Raw genomic sequence first — 17,820 nt, 5'->3', positions numbered from 1 at the left:
AATAAAAATAAAAAGGGGAACACGCACAATTGGAAAATTGAAAATACAAGTTACTTATTTAGCATCATTAGTTTAGTAATAGAATCCAACAAACACATTTTCAAGTTGTGCTCTTATAAACCGAAAAATATTGGAAAGTTTGGCATCAAGAGCCCATTCCATTGATTTCATGTGTGAATGCCAGTAATAATTCATTTCCAATACATGGAGAATTTAGTGATCAAATCAAGATGATCTTGATATCAACATCAGGTAAAACTGCAATCATTATGTGTTTCTAAAATAGCATTAATTTATATGAACAACAATAGCACAAAGTAATCATGTAGAATAAATGTTGTGTACGAATAGTGTCGACAATAACCTTTAAATTCATCTTGATTCTTGCACCTTTCTTGCAAGATTCCAAAGCAGGGGAAAATTGAGTATATAGTGGCACTATTAGGCAAAGCAGGGGAAAATAACATCTAGATAAAATTATTACTGAGATTTTATAATTATGACCAACCAGATTGTTTCTTGAGCAAATAAGTAGACCTGAGATTTTATTTCTCACCGAATGAAATTCACATTGGAACTAGTAATTTAATAGGACTAACAGGCCATAAACAACCGGTAATCAAAACAAACACTTACAAATAAAGTTTAACTTACATTAAATAGGAACAAAAGAACAAGGGTCAAATTTTTATCACAAGAAAGCACTACTATATCACCCTCAAAATCCAATACTAAGTCTATTTTCTGAAATACAGCAGAAAAGCATTGATGATCCCACAAAAAACACCGTACACATCATGGCATAATACATTCTGGTTTGATAAAATTATTTCACCCCAAGGTGAACCATGGTAGAGAGGTTAGAAACCTCAACAAACCACAGGTTTGTTGTCAAAAGCCACTCTTGCTTCCAATAAGTCTGGACAGAATCTCTTCGCAAGAATTTCAACCTGCTCAATAAATGACTTCCCTGCTCGATCGCCAATATGTTGGACCATATGATCCCATCGTTGTCTGCATACATCACCAGACCTATACTCAATTAGATTGTCCCAGTCTACCTCTTCCATGCTGCAAGCATCCAAAGCATATAAAGCATCTATCAAGCGGAAGTCATCAGAATCTAACCATTCACCAGTAGCAGTCATTGGTGATATTAACTGTCCATACCACTTCATGCAGCAAATTGCACTGTCTCGGGTTTTCAACTTCTGACTAATTGCTTCCCAACAAATATTATCTCGCAACATACCATGTTGGGATTTTCTATAAGGCTCTAAAGCCCTCGTACGGAGATCGAGGTTTACTAAATTAAATAAAGTTTGATACTCCTCCTGGGACCAAGGTCCTGTCTTTCTCCCAGTACACTTTAATCTGCGCCACAAATCTTTTACCTGATTTCGACTTTTACCCAAAGCATCAGCTATTGCCCTCCAATCAGGCCCATGTTGCTCGTAGGCCTTTCGTACAAATTCACGCTCATCAGGTGTCCACTCAAATTCCACATTGTTTTCAAACAAAACATGACCGCGTTTAGACACACTATCCAGAGGCCTATGAGGTAGGGCTTGTGCAATAGCCTTCCAACAACCTCTAATTGAAGGGTAGGATTGGCTATGAAGAATCATATCTACACCTTCATCTCCCAAACAATGAGAATCTATATAGTCATAAACAGCGGCTTTAATTTTCTCATCTTCTTCGGGTGTAAAACGTTTCCCACGCACTAAACCATCACAACAAAACGTCTCCACTTGATTGGAAAAAGTTACCCGTTTGCGTTTAGATGTTCCATTATGTGCAGAGTTAGGAGATTCATCATTTGTAACTGCCTTTGCTTCCCTTTTTTTCTTCATCGTTTTGCCTTGATCATTAACTTCACCTTGATTGCTATTAAAATCATTGTCCTTCTTACTTTTTCTTTTGTGACTTGGTTTATTCTTCTTCTTTGTCGTCTTTCCTTGGTCACCATCTCCATTGCTTATTACGTCATTACACTCCTCAAGTCTGCCTCCCTCAATCAGTTTCTTCTTCTTTTTCACTTTCTTTTCATGGTCATCATCTTCACGTTCATTGCTTTTGACCTTGTTATAATCCTCATGTTCGCTTTCTTCACTCAGTTTCTTCTTCTGTTTCTTTAACTTCTTGGCCTGCTCTCCATCTTCACCTTCATTGCTGCTAAAGTCATTACGCTCATTAAGTGTGTTTCCTTCAATTAGTTTCTGCTGCTTTTTCATCTTCTTTCCTTGGTCATCATGTTCAGATTCATTGCTTTTGTCCTCCTTATAATCCTTTTGTTCGCTTTCTTCACTCAGTTTCTTCTTCTTTTTCTTTAACTTCTTGGCCTGCTCTCCATCTTCACCTCCATTGCTGCTAAAGTCATTACGCTCATTAAGTGTGTTTCCTTCAATTACTTTCTGCTGCTTTTTCATCTTCTTTCCTTTGTCATCAGATTCATTGCTTTTGTCCTCCTTATAATCCTTTTGTTTGCTTTCTTCACTCCTATTCTTCTGCTTTTTCTTTAACTTCTTGACCTGCTCACCATCTTCACCTTCATTGCTGCTAAAGTCATTACGTACATTAAGTGTGTTTCCTTCAATTAGATTCTTCTTTTTCATCTTCTTTCCTTGGTCATCATCTTCACATTCATTGCTTTCGACCTCCTTAGAATCATTTTGTTTGCTTTCTTCACTCAGTTTCTTTTTCTTTTTCTTTAACTTCTTGCACTGCTCTCCATCTTCAATTAGCATCCGTTTCTTTTTCATTTCCGTTCCATCATCACCATCTTCAAATTCGTCCCTTTTGAACTGGTTATACTCATTATGCTTTCTTTCTTCACTTAGTTTCTTCTTCTTTTTCTTTTTGCCTTGCTCGCCATCTTCACTTATATTGTTTTTGACCAAATGTTGATCATCATTACTTTTGGCCAAAGGCAGATCAATGACATCACTTTCCAACATTGTTGAATCACCTCTATTGGTTTCATCCTCTCCGTCTTCCATTCTTTTGTTTTGCTGGCTCAGAGTATTCATCTTCAGACTGTGCCCTTCTTTAATGACAACAGAATAAAGCCTTCGTCACAGGACAAGACATGGTTATAAAACATTTCTTTAAAGCCTTCATCAACAATTTATTAAAATTAAAGTAAATTACATACAGGCAGCAGCAACAACAACAAAAATTATAAAAAGTGCATCTAACAGAACACCCAATATGATTAGAAAAATCACTTTCAATTACTTCTTCAAGTGAAACATGCATTGTTTTCAATCTTACTGAATCATATCAAGTATTCCCCTAACACCAAATAAATGTGAAAAATATATCAAACAGGATGGGGAATTCTGTTTTTTGACCTAAACATTCAAAAGCTATAAACTCCCCCATACAAGCTACTGAGCTATTCTGGAAGATAATGAATAATAATATTATTTCAGTAAGAAATAGGCTTAGAGAGGGAAACAGTCAATCATATTTTTAGGCACTGCATTAAGGATAATAAGTTAGGGTTGAGTTCCCCTTTTGAATACAAATATCATCAAATCGCAAATGAAAGAGTTCATACATTAGGGTTTTAAAATTAATAATAATTTCTCAATTTACTTACACAACAATGTTATCACTTTGTGCAAAATGCATTCAACGATTGCGTCGGTGGCGCAGAGCATTCAAGGTTCAAGCATTAGGGTTTTAAAATTAAAATCATACAGAAACAGAATCGATTAAATCCACTTACTTGAAATTAATGGAAACTGAATTGAAACGATACAACGGTGGTGATGCAAGTGGTGGCGGCGGAGGGCGAAAGAAGCAGTGACGTTGCCGACGTTGCAGTAGCCGTTCCAGTAAGAACTTGTTTCAGAATGCGGTTTTGCAATTTGGGAATGGGTTTGGGTATTCTCTTTATTTAATGTAATAGTTTGGGTCAGTAATTGGTCCAATAAAGTGGGCTTTTGAAGTGGCAAACCGGTTTTTTTTAACAGTTCTGATGTTCTGGTTATTTTCCACACCCCCTACTTAAACAATTTGTTGGGTTATGTCTTAGAGTGTTTGGTTGAAGTGATTTTAAGGTGAGAGAAGTATGAGAGAGAAAGAGAAGTAGGGGTCTAAAAAAAAAATGGTTATTCATAATCAAATCAGTATCCAAATTGTTCCATTTTTAAAAAATTAAATCAAATGTTAAAATAAAAATTTGAGTATCCATTTTGTTATCCAAATATAAACGGTTATCCATTATAAAAATTTGATTTTGTTATTGGGTATCCAAATTTTACTTAAATTTTTATATTTGTCATTTTTTATGTTTTATCACATTATAATTAATTTTATATTTAAAATGTTTTTAAATTTCATAAAAAAATTATTTTAAAAATAAAATTCAGAATTTTTTATTCTTTTCACGAAAAATATTATATTTGAATTTTTTTTTCAAAAAAATTATATATAATATTTTTTTTCAAATAAAATTATTATTTTCTTCTAAATAAAAAAAAAATTATCAAAAATATTTTGTATTTTTTTCAGTAAAAAAATTTAGATTTTTTTTAAATATATTTTTTTTTTCAAAAAGGTTATTTTTTCAAATTTTCAGAATAAAAAAACTTTTATATTCAGAAAAAAATAATTTACAAAATAATAATAATTTCAAAATAGAAATTATTTTTTATTTTCAAAAAAAAATTATTTCCGCTTTCCATTTTTTTAAAAATAAATTTTTTTCAGTTATTTTTATTTTTCAGAAAATAATTTTATTATTTTCAATTTTTTTTTCTAAAAAAATTTGGTTTTTGTATGTTTTTTAAAATTTAAAATCTCATAAAATTTGTTTATGTTTTTAAATTTAAAAGTTAATACTAATTTAAAGAAAGTAAATTTTAAATTAAATTAAATAATTTTGATTAAAATCAAAATCCATTTAAAACTGATTATTAACCAAACCGATACAAACATAAACCAATTTTAAAAAAATTAACTAGTTTCGTCATAGTGGTTTTAAAAACCAAACTAATCCATATATTTGGTTCAATTTATTTTGAATTTTCAACCATACACACCTCTAAAGAGAAGAGGACCATGAAACTCATCATCATGCTTTGTTAACCAGAGAAGTAGGGAAGAGAGATTTGAATTGGTGGGACCCATGTGTATTTTCTTTCTTCACAAATTTGAGAATAAAATGCGTGTTTTCTCGAATTGTCTTATTTTATTTTAAAAGCTATTTTTTGTTTTTTTGAAAATAACAACATTTTCTTTCTCATCTATTATTTTTATCTTTTTTATCACAAAATTATTCAAATTTATTTTATTTCTCATCTATTGATATCTTTCTCTCTTTTTAATTTTTTTTCTCACAACCAAGTACATCTTTAGTGGCTAATTAGCAAATAGCATTTTTTTTAAATAACCAACATTTTCAACTAAAATATCAAAATAATCAAAATTTAAAAAAAAAAGCTAAAATAACCATTTTTTTAAGTGATGCGTCAGTTGAACTGATGCATCCAACTAAGATCCAAAGGAGGCACCTAGAGTGCAGGCGCATGCACGCAAAACCAATGCATGTAGGCGTCACATGCATTTGCGCATGCATACACTCCATAATATATGCGCCAATCCATGTGGTGCATGCTCTTTTCATATATATTTTTTTAAAAAATTAAATGTTAAATTTATAATTAATTAAAAACATACTGAAAATAAAAATTATATTTATATTATTATGAAAAATTACATAGAATTAACAAGAAATTCAATGACCCACCCGATTAAAACGCCTTCATGTTCCACATCCAGGTGCGTTAGTCTGTCTTCAAGGTCTCCCACGATTTTTCTAAGGTGTTTGGGATCTTTGAGTGCTGACATGATCCAATGGTGGCTGGTGTGAAGGTCCGGTGGAAGGTCCGACAGTATTTGATAGATGTGTCATCATTTGTCCCCAATAGTTAGGGGATTATCGTCAACGACGCTTCCGTAATTGAGTTTGGTGCCCATGTTGTCGTAGTTGAGTCATTGTGGTTTGGTGAATTATGGACGGTATGGTTGCCCGAATTGAGATATTGAATCGACTTGAAAACGAATCAATGGTTCCTGGGGTGTACTATAGTCAAACAATGGTTAGGTGTTGTGGCGATCGAATGTTTGGATGGTCATTGGTGGGGGGCTACGATGGCATGAATCGTATGAATCATTTGGGCTATAGATTGTTGTGGTGGCTGTGTATGATTGTTAGTGGTTAGGGTTTAATTCTTGGTTTTGAGTTTGGGTGTGTGGCATGAATGGGTTGCGAGGTTGGATGTTTGGTTGTTGGATGTATATGGTAGGGTGATGGTGTGAGGTTGGTCGTTAGGTTTGGGTGGGTTGACATTATTCTTGGACGGGGATTTATTGTTTGGTGTATGATAATGAAGCTAGTTGGCGTGGATCAATCAAATACATTTGCTCAGACACAAATTGTGGTATTGTAACCGATCTAAACCATGTCATATATTGTTGAGTTGGTCTAGCACCCTGTATGACTGGTTCGTTTAAGATATGTTGTCATCGATTCCTCCAATGACGACACGTCTCTTTTGGGAAGTCTCTCTAGTTAGAATAATCCCATTGGGCATCGACTCTTTGTTGATGTGAATCTCTCAAACACGTCGGAGGTTCTGGAACTTGTTGTTGCATGTCGAACGATAGTTTTACACGGTCACTCTGGTGCATCTCCACAGTAATGAACCGGATAATTGGTGGTTTTGTTGTCCAAACTGCATCATCATCATGGTTAACCTGATGATCAAGACCCAGATATGGCCTCCGGATAAACTGTACAAGAATATGATATGATTAGATGATATGTAATTTGATAATTATTTTTAAATCAAAAGTAGAGTTGTGTAGTAGTGTTACATTATCTGGTCCAATGTGGTCCAATAGATTGCGATAGACAACTACGACGTGTTTCAGACACATGTTATAGTTTATCCCTTTAACTGACCACCTAGATCCCAAAAACATTCGAAAAATATTATTTACAGTTAGTTGTAATATAAATTCTAATAAATTATATCGTAAAGTTTTAAACTTACTTTGTTACAAAGAGGAATATGAATGGCTTCTCGTTTACAGGGCCGAGTGACGACATTCTTGACCAACCTCATGCTTGTAGCAAATATGCGCATGAATAAAACGCACAAGTATTTTTTTTTGGCATTTTTACACAATGCACTATATAGCTGGGCCAAAACAGTTGAACCCCAATTATATGTGCTTACCTTATTTATGTAACAACGGTAAATACATAATATTTACTGTATTATTAGTACTTTCACGTAATAAAAAAATACCGAATAAAATCATAATATAACACCGAGCTTTAATTATTTTTTCATACTCGGTAGATTCTTCAATTAATATTATACTCACATAATATTGTTTGAGATATTTTAAGTTAATACTTTGATCCCTAGCTTGATCAGAAGTCTCTCCCGTGGTTGTGTCGTCACACAAATGGGCAGCCAACAATTCATTGCATATAGAGTCATCCTGGTTAACTCTACCATTAACGGTCTTACCATCGATACGTAGACCTAACAACATATAGACATCCTCAAGTGTGACGGTACACTCACTGAAAGGAAGGTGAAATGTGTGAGTCTTGGGTCTCCACCTCTCTAACAAAGCAAGAATAAATTTATAGTCAACCGAGTATGAGACTATGTTGAGGAGATTACCAAAACCGCATCCTCAAATATATGGTTTTATCAAAGGATCGTGGGGCACATATTCATGTACATTGTTATGAATTAACAGAACCTTGTTTCAAATACTACCGCAAAGACATCAGATTGTCTAAGGCAAATGCAGTACGATGGATCAATATTATTCCATTGGAGAAGTGGACTAGGGCATACGACAACAGTCAATATTGGGGCCACATGACAACAAATCTTGTGGAATCAATGAACTTTGTCTTCAAAGGCATCTGAAACCTACCTATAAGCGCTTTAGTGCAAGCAACATATTTCAGGCTAGGGGCGTTGTTTGATATCAAACGTTCCAAATGGAGTTCAATGTTACAATCTGGGAAGTTATTCAGTGATGCTTCAATGAAATTCATTTGACATGAAGCTGCCAAAACTAACACGCATGTGGTCATAATGTTTGACCGTATTAAAGGTTGGTACAGTGTTGCTGAGTCCATGTATCACAATGAAGGCATGTCGATGGGATAATATAAAGTAGAACTAGATAGAGGTTGGTGCGACTGCGGAAAGTTCCAAGCCTTTCGTATGCCTTGCTTCCATATCATTGCGACATGTTTAAAGGTTCGAAGGGATTCATCTTACTTATTACCGACGTTTACAAAGTCATAAGTCTATCTAATATTTTACAAAATAGCTTTTCAGTTATTGCAAAAGAGGATTACTGGTTTGAATATCAAGGGGACATTCTCTGGCACAATGAAGTAATGCGAAAAAAGAAAAAGGGTCGCCCAAACAGCACCCGTATTCGAACCGAAATGGATACGGCGAATAAAATGGTTCAATTACGTAGTTCATGTTGTCAGCCCGGTCGCAATCATACTAAATGTCTCAGTGTTGGAACAAGTACAACAAAATAATTTTACATGTACCTCTTCTGCTTTATATTAAAAACAATATTTATTTCATATGATAACTTTGTGAGAAAATACCATCACAAACAAATACAACACATTCAACACACAAGCAACACATAAACAACAACATAACAGACTATAACAAATAAAACACCATTACTATAAATAAGCGATTACAACTGTCGCGGCTGAAAAAATTACAAAGTCGCCACCATCCTTTATTCGTTCCTAAGGAACATGGAAATAATGATAAAACCTATTAACTAAAGGTGAGATACTGGGTTCGGGAGTCGGTTAAGTAAGGGGGAGGTGTTAGACACCCCTTACCTCCATTATACCTAATGAGATCCTCCTCTAGTTTTAGGGTTAATGTGTGTTTATAAGGTGTTTGCTTTAATATTTATTAATTATTAATTATTAATTTACAAAAAAATATTCTATTTAAACGGATGAGAGACCTAAAACAATTTTTTATAATTGTACTCGCCAGAGTTTACAACTCTATGCCTACGTACCTCCGCATTAAGCGAGGGATCAGAGTATCGTAGTTCTTCTTAAAAATGTTGTTTGTTTGTTTGTTTTTATCCCTTAAAAAGTTCTCACGCATCGGAGACGGAGAAATAATTGATTTTAGAAAAATGCCTCAATGCACTATGGCAGAGGAGTTATGATTTGAGGTGTGCTAGATTGATTTTATCTCATGATTATTTATGAACATAATATTTAATTTATTTTAAGAAAATAAATTTTAGAATATTAGATATAATCCTTATCCCAATTTTATCCCTGATTTTATCCCTTGAAAATCCTAGATTTTTATCCCCGATTTGTATCCCTTGAAAATCCTAGATTTGTATCCCATGTTTTATCCCATATTTGTATTCCATGTCCTTATCCCATTTGATTTGAAAATATAATTTAATTTAATTAAGAAAATAAAATAAAATGTAATAAGATATATCCCTTATCCCAATTTTATCCCTAATTTACATCCCTTTTTAAACCCTAAAAATTATCTATAAGTTTTATCATATATTATCCCTAAAATTATCTCATAGGTTAACCATTTTCCAAATTTAGTCAATATCCCATAATTAACCCTATTTTTTTTATATTATTCATATTAACCCATTTTTCCAGAATTAACCCCTAATTTCAATCTACCTAATTATTCTAAGATTAATCCGTAACACTTAATTTAAATCCTTAGTTTTAGTATTTTATTCCATGTTAGCCATAATTATCTAAGTAATTATTTAACTATTTTTTTTATCAAACCGCATTATTATATTAAACTCTAAATTAATTTGATTAGTTTTAATTTATAATTCTAATTAATAACTACTGTAAAAATATAGATTAACTTTAATTATCCTTATTTAACTCTAAATTCTTGATTAATATTCTATAGTTAATTATAATTTTTTTAAAATTTTATTTATATTAGTTATAAAGGAATTACAATAGTCTTATTTAACTCTATCTATGTTTAATTATCCTAATTATATTCTTATCCTAATTAAAAACCCTGAATAAATATTTAATTATATATATTTTTTTATTACATTTTTTCTTTATCCAAGTAAAATTAGTAGGTATAAACTAATTAAATTAAACAAACTTACTCTAATAATAAAATAAAATTAACCAAGTTGTCATATATTAAAAATATTTTTTATTATTATCACTTTTGTGAAGTACTTTAGTACCAACCTAATCATCCTATTTAATCTAAAAAAATCCTAATGAAGTAAAATATTTATTTATTTTGACATTCACCTGTTTTATTTATTTTGACATTCACCTGTTTTATTATTGAAACTAATATAAACCAAAGAATAAAATAAACTTTAAAATTAAAATAAATGAAAAATTAAAAAGGTTATAGGAAGGAAGTACTCACATTTCATTTTCTATCTTATTACAAAACGTGATGGAGTCTTTGGAAATAGTACCCACACTTTCCCCTTTCTTCCATCCCACCTTTCATTATCCTTTTCTTAAAAAAAAACTCAACCAAGATTCAAGCCATAATCAGATATATAATAAATAAAATTAATTACATAACCAATCCTGGAAACGAACAAGAAGCAAAAGAGAAAAAAAAAACAACGGCGGCGGTTCCGTATGATTTCGAAGTGGTCCATTAATGGTGTGGTGGCGGCGACAAGCAGAGGGCGACCAGATCGACGTCAGATCTGCGGTGATGAGCGTGGTTGTGCAACGTGCAGCGTTGGTTGCATGGTGGTTTCGTTTGTCGACGGGATTTCGGAAATTTGCACGACTTAGTGGAGGAGGACGATTTCGTTTCTGATGCATACAAATTTTCCATTGTCGATACATGTATGTTTTGGTCGTATGTGAAATTAAAGGTCTTGTTTGAAGTTTTCTGGATGTGTTTATCGTGTGCTGGAATTTGTATAGTGATGTACTATGAAGATTAGTGTTTTTTTGGAAGAAAGTCTATGGTGTTGTATGACTATTTACAGTGAAAAAATGGTCTTTGTATGGTTGAGATCAGTGTTTCATGTGTGTGTATATGTGTTAGTGAAGGTCAGTTGGAAGTGGCCTCGATTTTTCGTGTGGTATATACGGGTTCCTAATTCTAATGTGTGCTTTTGTGAATGAAAGAGAAAGGATTCTCTCATGTGTTCCCCCTCCCCTTGTACTAGGATTTGCTGTTCTTATATACAACAAATTTAGGTTAACATAAATGGTAGGAAAATTAATGAGATAAAAATTAATTAATTTGAAAATCAATCACATTAACTTATTTCTAAATTAATTAATTTAAAAATCAGTCATATTAACTTGTTTCTAAAAATATTATCCTAATAAAAATAACATTTTCTTTAAAAGCTTTAAAATACAAATTTTGATTTTTTTTAAATATTTTATTTATATTTAATAAAAGATTACAAAATAATAATAATCCTAATTTAATAATGATAAAATAGTTATAATAATCCTAATAAAAATTGTAGAAGAAGTGAGAAGTATAAAAATTAATTATTAAAAAAAAGAAAATATAAAAAACAAAAACTATTTTAAAAAAATAAAAAAATACCATTTATTATGAAAAAAGCAAAAATGAGAAAAATATAAAAAGTGAGATATCTAAGACTCGAACTCATGACCTGCTTGTTCATCCTTACATGTGCTCTTCTACCAATTATGTCATTTCATTTATTTTAAATAAAGTGGAACTAGAAAGCATATGAAGGGTGGACAAAATTTGGGGTACGACAACTGCCCCTATTTAATCAGCTTTAAACCGAGAGGATAATGATAGTTAGCATTTATCCTCTTGGGAAGAGATGATTAAATATAAAGAGGGACCCAAATTTTGACCCCATAGTTAATAGACCTTGGGAATGAGCAAGGATTGAACAATCCCTTATGCTCTGTTGGTATTCAAACCAACATTCGATGGGACCTTGATGATACCCTTGATGGAACCCTAGTGATACCCTGTTGATTAGTTTTAGTTCATTCGGGTGGAACTTGCATACGATTCCCATGATCACCCAATCATTTTACAGAAATCGGGTAGTACTCTAACGATCCTTCGGTCATTGTTCGATAAATCCCTGGTAGAACCTCTTTAATCAGTTTCAGCCCATCCGGGTGAAACTTGCATACGACTTCCATAATCATATGATCATTTTACGAAAATCGGGTAGGACTATGACGATCATCCGGTTGTTGCTTAATAAAACCTTGGTAGAACCCCCGATAAAACTCCTAATAGAATCCTTGGCAAAATTCCTGATGAAACCCCTGATACAACTTCTGGTGGAACCCCTGATGATAAGACCTTGATGAAACCCTTTTATAAATTCCTGATGGAACCCCTTGATTAAATATTTGATGATCAATTCCAACCTCTCTGGGTGACACTTGCCTATGATATCTATGATCACTTGATCATGTCACTGGAGTCGGGTAGGACTTCAGTGATATCACAATCACTCTGGATGAGACCCATCTGGTGATACTCTGGTGAAACCCCTTGATAAAGTTCTGGTAGAATCCCTTGATGGAATCCTTTGATGAAAATTCGGATAGAATCCCTAGGTGAAACCCTTGATAAAACCCTTTTGATAAAATCCCTTGATGAAAACCCTTGATAGAAATCTAGTGAAACCCCTTAATGGAACCCCTTGATGAAACTTCTGATAGAACCCCTTGACAGAATCCTTTGATGAAACTTTAGATATAATCCCTAGGTGAAACCCTTGATAAAATCCCTTGATAGAAATCTGGTAAAACCCCTTGATAAATCCATGATGAAACCCCTTGATAATAACACTTTATTGAAACTCCTTGGTAAAACCCTTGTGAAACCTTGGTGGATAATGCTCTGATGAAAACCCTTTGATTAAACCCCTTTGATAAAACTCCTTTGATAAAATCCCTTGGTAAAATCCCTTGATAGAACCCCTTGAAGAAAATCCTTTATACTTGTGATGAAACCCCTAATGGAACTCTTGATAAAAGCTCTTTGATGAAACCCTTGGTGGAACCCCTTGAAAAACCCTGATGTAACCCTTTGATAAAAATGTGGTGTATTTGATGAAACAGATCCCTTGTATGGGATAAGTTAATGAGTTGGAGATGTAAGAGGTGAAGACCCGCTCAATAGTTAATAACGATCATTCAGGATGACAGACTAATGGATATATTCCTTTGATGACTCACAGTGAGTAAGTTTGCTGGGAAAGTCCTTTATTGAAAAGGCTCTGCGAAGATGTACTTACTGGGGAAGAATGTTGTCACTTAAGATGATTGTTTACTAGGGAATATGCTTCACGGCGAGGTTCCCTAAGGAGCGTGAGTGTTGGAGAAATTCCTAATAAATCCATGCAAGGATCCGGTGAAGGAATTATATACCATTAGGGCATACTAGGGACAATACTGCTAAGTAGTTTTTGCTTGGAGAATGAGCTCCAAGGATACTTGCTGAGGAATTATCCTTAAGACCGACCCACTAGGGTGTACAACAAGAAAAAAGTTAGGGAGAATCTTGGATAGAGATCTATCACCTATTTAGCTGGGGATCGATCCAGACTCTCACGATGAGTCCCGAGTCTCGACCTATGTTATGTTATGCATGTCATGTATGCATGTTTAGAGTTTGTATGACGTAAGTCTTCATATTCATGGATATGCTATGTGTGATATGATGTATTAATGCGATGATTGATGCATGCAATGTATTAGTCTTAGGCTGTACTGCTGAATATTGGGACATTTGTAGGTATTAAGTGCCAAGCAAGGTTGGGCTTTTGTTAGATGCTAGTCAAAGTTGGTCTTTTGGGGTGAATGCCAAATGAGGTTGGACTTTTTGGATGTAAGTGCCAAGTGAGGTTGGACTTTTGTAGATGTTATATTCATGATATGGGAACATGCTATATGAATGAGATGATATGCATGGTTTGATGCTAGAGCATAGCAACATGATTAATGCATGACATGATTTAATCGTTTCCACAAGTTCCCCTATGGTGGGTCGTGGACTGTTAGGGGTTAGAGAGGTTGTCGTGTAACCAGGTTATTTTGTCAAAAGGTGGCAGGGTGTTATGCTAGCATGGCTTCCTGATACTCGTTTAAAACTTGACGATTGTTGATGTATGATAGAGCTTGTACATGCATATTAAAAGTATTGGGAGGGATTATCCCTGCAGTATCCCATAGTTGCCCCCGTTTGTTGGGTCTTTGAAGAAATTTGCGTCAATATAAATTTGAAGCGACTTAGCCATACCATGCATTTAAGACGGCCTTGTGTAGTATTAACCTTGGAGACATTTGTCCTTGACTAATCGACCCTTGGAATGATTTTCCCCTGATTAATTGTTCTTTTGAAGCAGTCTCTTTTGATCAAGGCTTGCGGCGGTCTGTCCCAGATTGATAGAGCCTTGGAGGGTATTTCCTAAAAAGGAACTTGGACCCCATCATGTTGTAGTATAAATTTGATATGGACTTCCCCAGTTAATGAATCTTGAAAAGTATGTCCTTGATTATTAGGGTCTGGAGGAGTACTCTGAGAAGGAACTTGGATCCCACAATGTTGCGATACAACCTTTATATGAATTGCCCCAATATTTGAATCTTTGAAAAGTATGGCATGGATAGATGACTTTTTATAGTGATTGGCCTCACTATGCCCTTGAGTTGGTATGCCCCAGTATGAGAGTCTTGAAAGGTATGTCTCTGATTATGAGGGTCATGGATGTTATTTGACATAGGTGTGTCAAATATTGGAATGTTTCACCTCTAATCAGTAGGATCTTTAGATGATGTGCCCCGAGGATCATAAGGATTTCCCCCTAATTAGAAGGATCCTTAGGTGACTTGCCCCTAGTCAGTAATGTCTCTATCAGACCATTATTGATATTTCCTTGGTGCTAAGTATTGATTTGTGAGAAAAAATTTCTTTTTGAAAAGTAATTATAACATCATGCTCATGCAAGTTTTTGAAATTGAACATTGTTATGGAAAACAGATATGGTGTATACAGATGATATATGGCCATGAGGTTGGCACAAAGGAAGATGTGATGAAACAAGATGGTTAATAACAAACATTCAAAGTCAGTTTAACAACGATTTTGCCGAGTATGCTTTCATAGTGAACCTAGCTTCAATTAGGACTTTTGAAGGTTGTAACGTGGCATGGTTCACAGGTTAACAGAAAAGGATATAAGGCTCAAATTTTAATTTTATTCCCAACCCATTGTTATTTATGTTCTCCATTCCTAAATCAAATTAGCTCAAAAAATGCGTTCAACCAACAAGAGAACTTTGACAGTCATGGTGATGAAAGAGATATAATGGTTTAAGCACTTGAGGAGATCTTTGAGGTGGCAGTCACCTACTTTCGTTTACAAGCTTGTTTCCATTTTTTCTTTTTTTCTTTTCTTTTTTGTTTTTGATTCCTATTTTCATATAGACCATTTTTTTTTTGAATTTATGGTCCATTGGGATGCCCTAACTTTTGCCTAAGTCAAATCTTTTTTTAGTTTTTGACTTAGCGGGCTCTTTTTGAACATGATGCCCTAACCTTTGCCTAAATCAAATTTTCAGGTTTATTTTTTTTTGACTTAGCGGGATTTTTATTTGTTTATTTTTTTGAAACAAATCTTGAGTTTTTGCTTTTGACTTAGAACGGTTGCGACTGCCATGTTGACTTTTGTGAACTTTATCTTCATTGCTTCCTCGATGTCGAATGATGTGAGGAAGAATATGTTGTGAACTTTATCTTCATTGCCTCCTCGATCTTTGGTGATGTACGCGAGGAAGAAGACGTGCTTAAACCTCTTGCTTAGATAGACTGATTCTCTTTAGATTAGAATGCATCATTGAACTAATTGAAATATACCCTTCCCTTGGTTAAGATTAAGGTTTTTTATGAATATAAAAAGGAACACCAACTTCTGGCTCGAGGGGGTTGACTACGGATTATCTCCTTATTTCTCCAGTGTTTGGGGAGTGAAACAATGCCTTACATCGTCAGCTAGGTCTTGCTATGAAAAGCACACGTCAGTAAATTCAGTTGTTTTATTACATAATTCTCCCTTAAGTTTGTTAATGGTTGAAAAGTGGAATGGAAAAGCCTTGATTTTTTTTATGGAATAAGAAAGAGTGAAAACGAATCGATCAATCCAAAAAACGTGCATGCTCATTTTATTAAAATTACTTTTCAAAGAGTACAAATTTTAAATACAAATAACCCTTAGCAAAAAAGATACTATAACTAGAAATGATAAAGTCTATTGATCCAAGGGACGAGCTTCATTGTTGATCCAACCGGATTTAGGCGACACCTCTTGAAGTTCTCCCACTTACAAAGATAAGGGGTGACTATTTAGAAATGGGACTCCTCTTTTGGAAGTCAATTGCTTGTTGTCGATCAAGTCTTGGACTTTGTGCTCAGATTGGGCATTCTCGTCATAACTTGTAAGATATGGACGGGGAGAAAGATCGTTCGGTTGTAGTTTCACTAGGGCACCTCTGAGCAAAGGATTCAACAATTTACCACAAGACTTTGGTATAGGATCCAAGTTATTTCCAAGCCTCCTTGGTATAGGGTTACCTTCTCTATTTAATGGTACTTTCCCTTCTTGAGACGTCCTTCGAGTTTGTTCATGACTATCAGGAAGTCTGCTAGCTGGATGATAATTGGATAAGGGAGGAAATGGAAAGGATATGCAAATATATGTATATGTATGCAAATGCATGTGTATACAAAAATATTTTTTTCTTTTTTTAAGTTTTAATTTTGAAGGTATGCTAAAAAAAAATTTAAGATGCAACGCAACTGTCACATTAGGATAGTGACAAATAGGAGAACCCACACAGGTTTAAGGATAATGCTAAATATAAGGATGCCTTGTTTAAGAAGGCTCCTTATAGATAGGGATAATGATAGGCATGAGAAACCCAAACAGGTTTCGGGATATGTAAGGTAATATGCAAGCATGACCTAGTTAAGGGTAGGTTCCTTATGATATGGCAGATCTAGGTTTAGACTACCCAATCCCCTCACTTGTAGGATATAAAGTTTTTGTAGGATGATAGCCTTAGAGTCATGGATTATACCCTTGTTTTACCATGAGAAGGATCAAGCCTTCCTACGGTAATCCTTCGGGATAAATCTCGTCTAGGCGAGACCTTAGTAACGACCTTTGCAGGTTGATAACATAAGGTCACCCTAAATTGCGAGGGTTCTAGAAGAGGTCCTTAGAGTCATGGATAGAACCCAAAGCTCTATCATGAAGAAGTGATGGCCTTCTCATGACAAACCTTCTAAATTGATCTATTCTGGGCGGAATCGTCATCAAAGACCCTACGGGATGAAAACCCCGGTGGCCAAGACATGATGATCCCTTACTTAAGCTTAATTTTTCCTCGAGCTTAGGTTTTAGCTCCTCACATAATATCAATTCCCACCAATGATATGACAATTTAATAAGATAAGATTACAATAAGGAGTATAAAAAGAAAAATAAATAAATGAGAAGCACTAAATAAATAAATAAATAAATAAAAGCAAACAAAGAGGCAGAGAAAAAACCTTAAAACCAGAGGTTAGGATGAACTCTCTTTAGGGAAAGCATAAGAACTCCCCAGTAGAGCCGTCAGCTGTCGTGGCTGAAAAAATTACAGAGTCGCCACCATCCCTTATTCGTTCCTAAGGAACAGGGAAATAATGATAAA

At 34.2% G+C, this 17,820-nt stretch overlaps 1 protein-coding gene across 3 annotated transcripts; it reads right to left on the bottom strand.

Annotated features, from left to right (window-relative positions):
• Window positions 1-616: 616 nt before the first annotated feature.
• LOC127074535 (RNA polymerase I termination factor) lies at window positions 617-3,891 on the bottom strand. Of its 3 annotated transcripts, XM_051015867.1 has the most exons (3): window positions 3,737-3,891; window positions 2,363-3,072; window positions 617-2,167 (listed from the first exon to the last, which is right to left on the bottom strand). In XM_051015867.1, exons 2-3 carry the CDS (start codon window positions 3,030-3,032, stop codon window positions 870-872), a joined length of 1,968 nt encoding a protein of 655 aa, XP_050871824.1. In that variant the 5' UTR covers window positions 3,033-3,072; window positions 3,737-3,891; the 3' UTR covers window positions 617-869. The 3 variants fall into 3 exon arrangements, with proteins under 3 accessions (XP_050871824.1, XP_050871822.1, XP_050871823.1); XM_051015865.1 differs by having other exon boundaries at window positions 617-3,072; XM_051015866.1 differs by having other exon boundaries at window positions 617-3,049; window positions 3,737-3,889.
• Window positions 3,892-17,820: the final 13,929 nt, after the last annotated feature.

The sequence above is a fragment of the Lathyrus oleraceus genome, chromosome 4 (assembly GCF_024323335.1).
Source record: "Lathyrus oleraceus cultivar Zhongwan6 chromosome 4, CAAS_Psat_ZW6_1.0, whole genome shotgun sequence".
NCBI lineage: Eukaryota > Viridiplantae > Streptophyta > Magnoliopsida > Fabales > Fabaceae > Lathyrus > Lathyrus oleraceus.
Note: the sequence above shows the minus strand (reverse complement) of the source record. Positions and strands in the feature narration are given on the sequence as shown.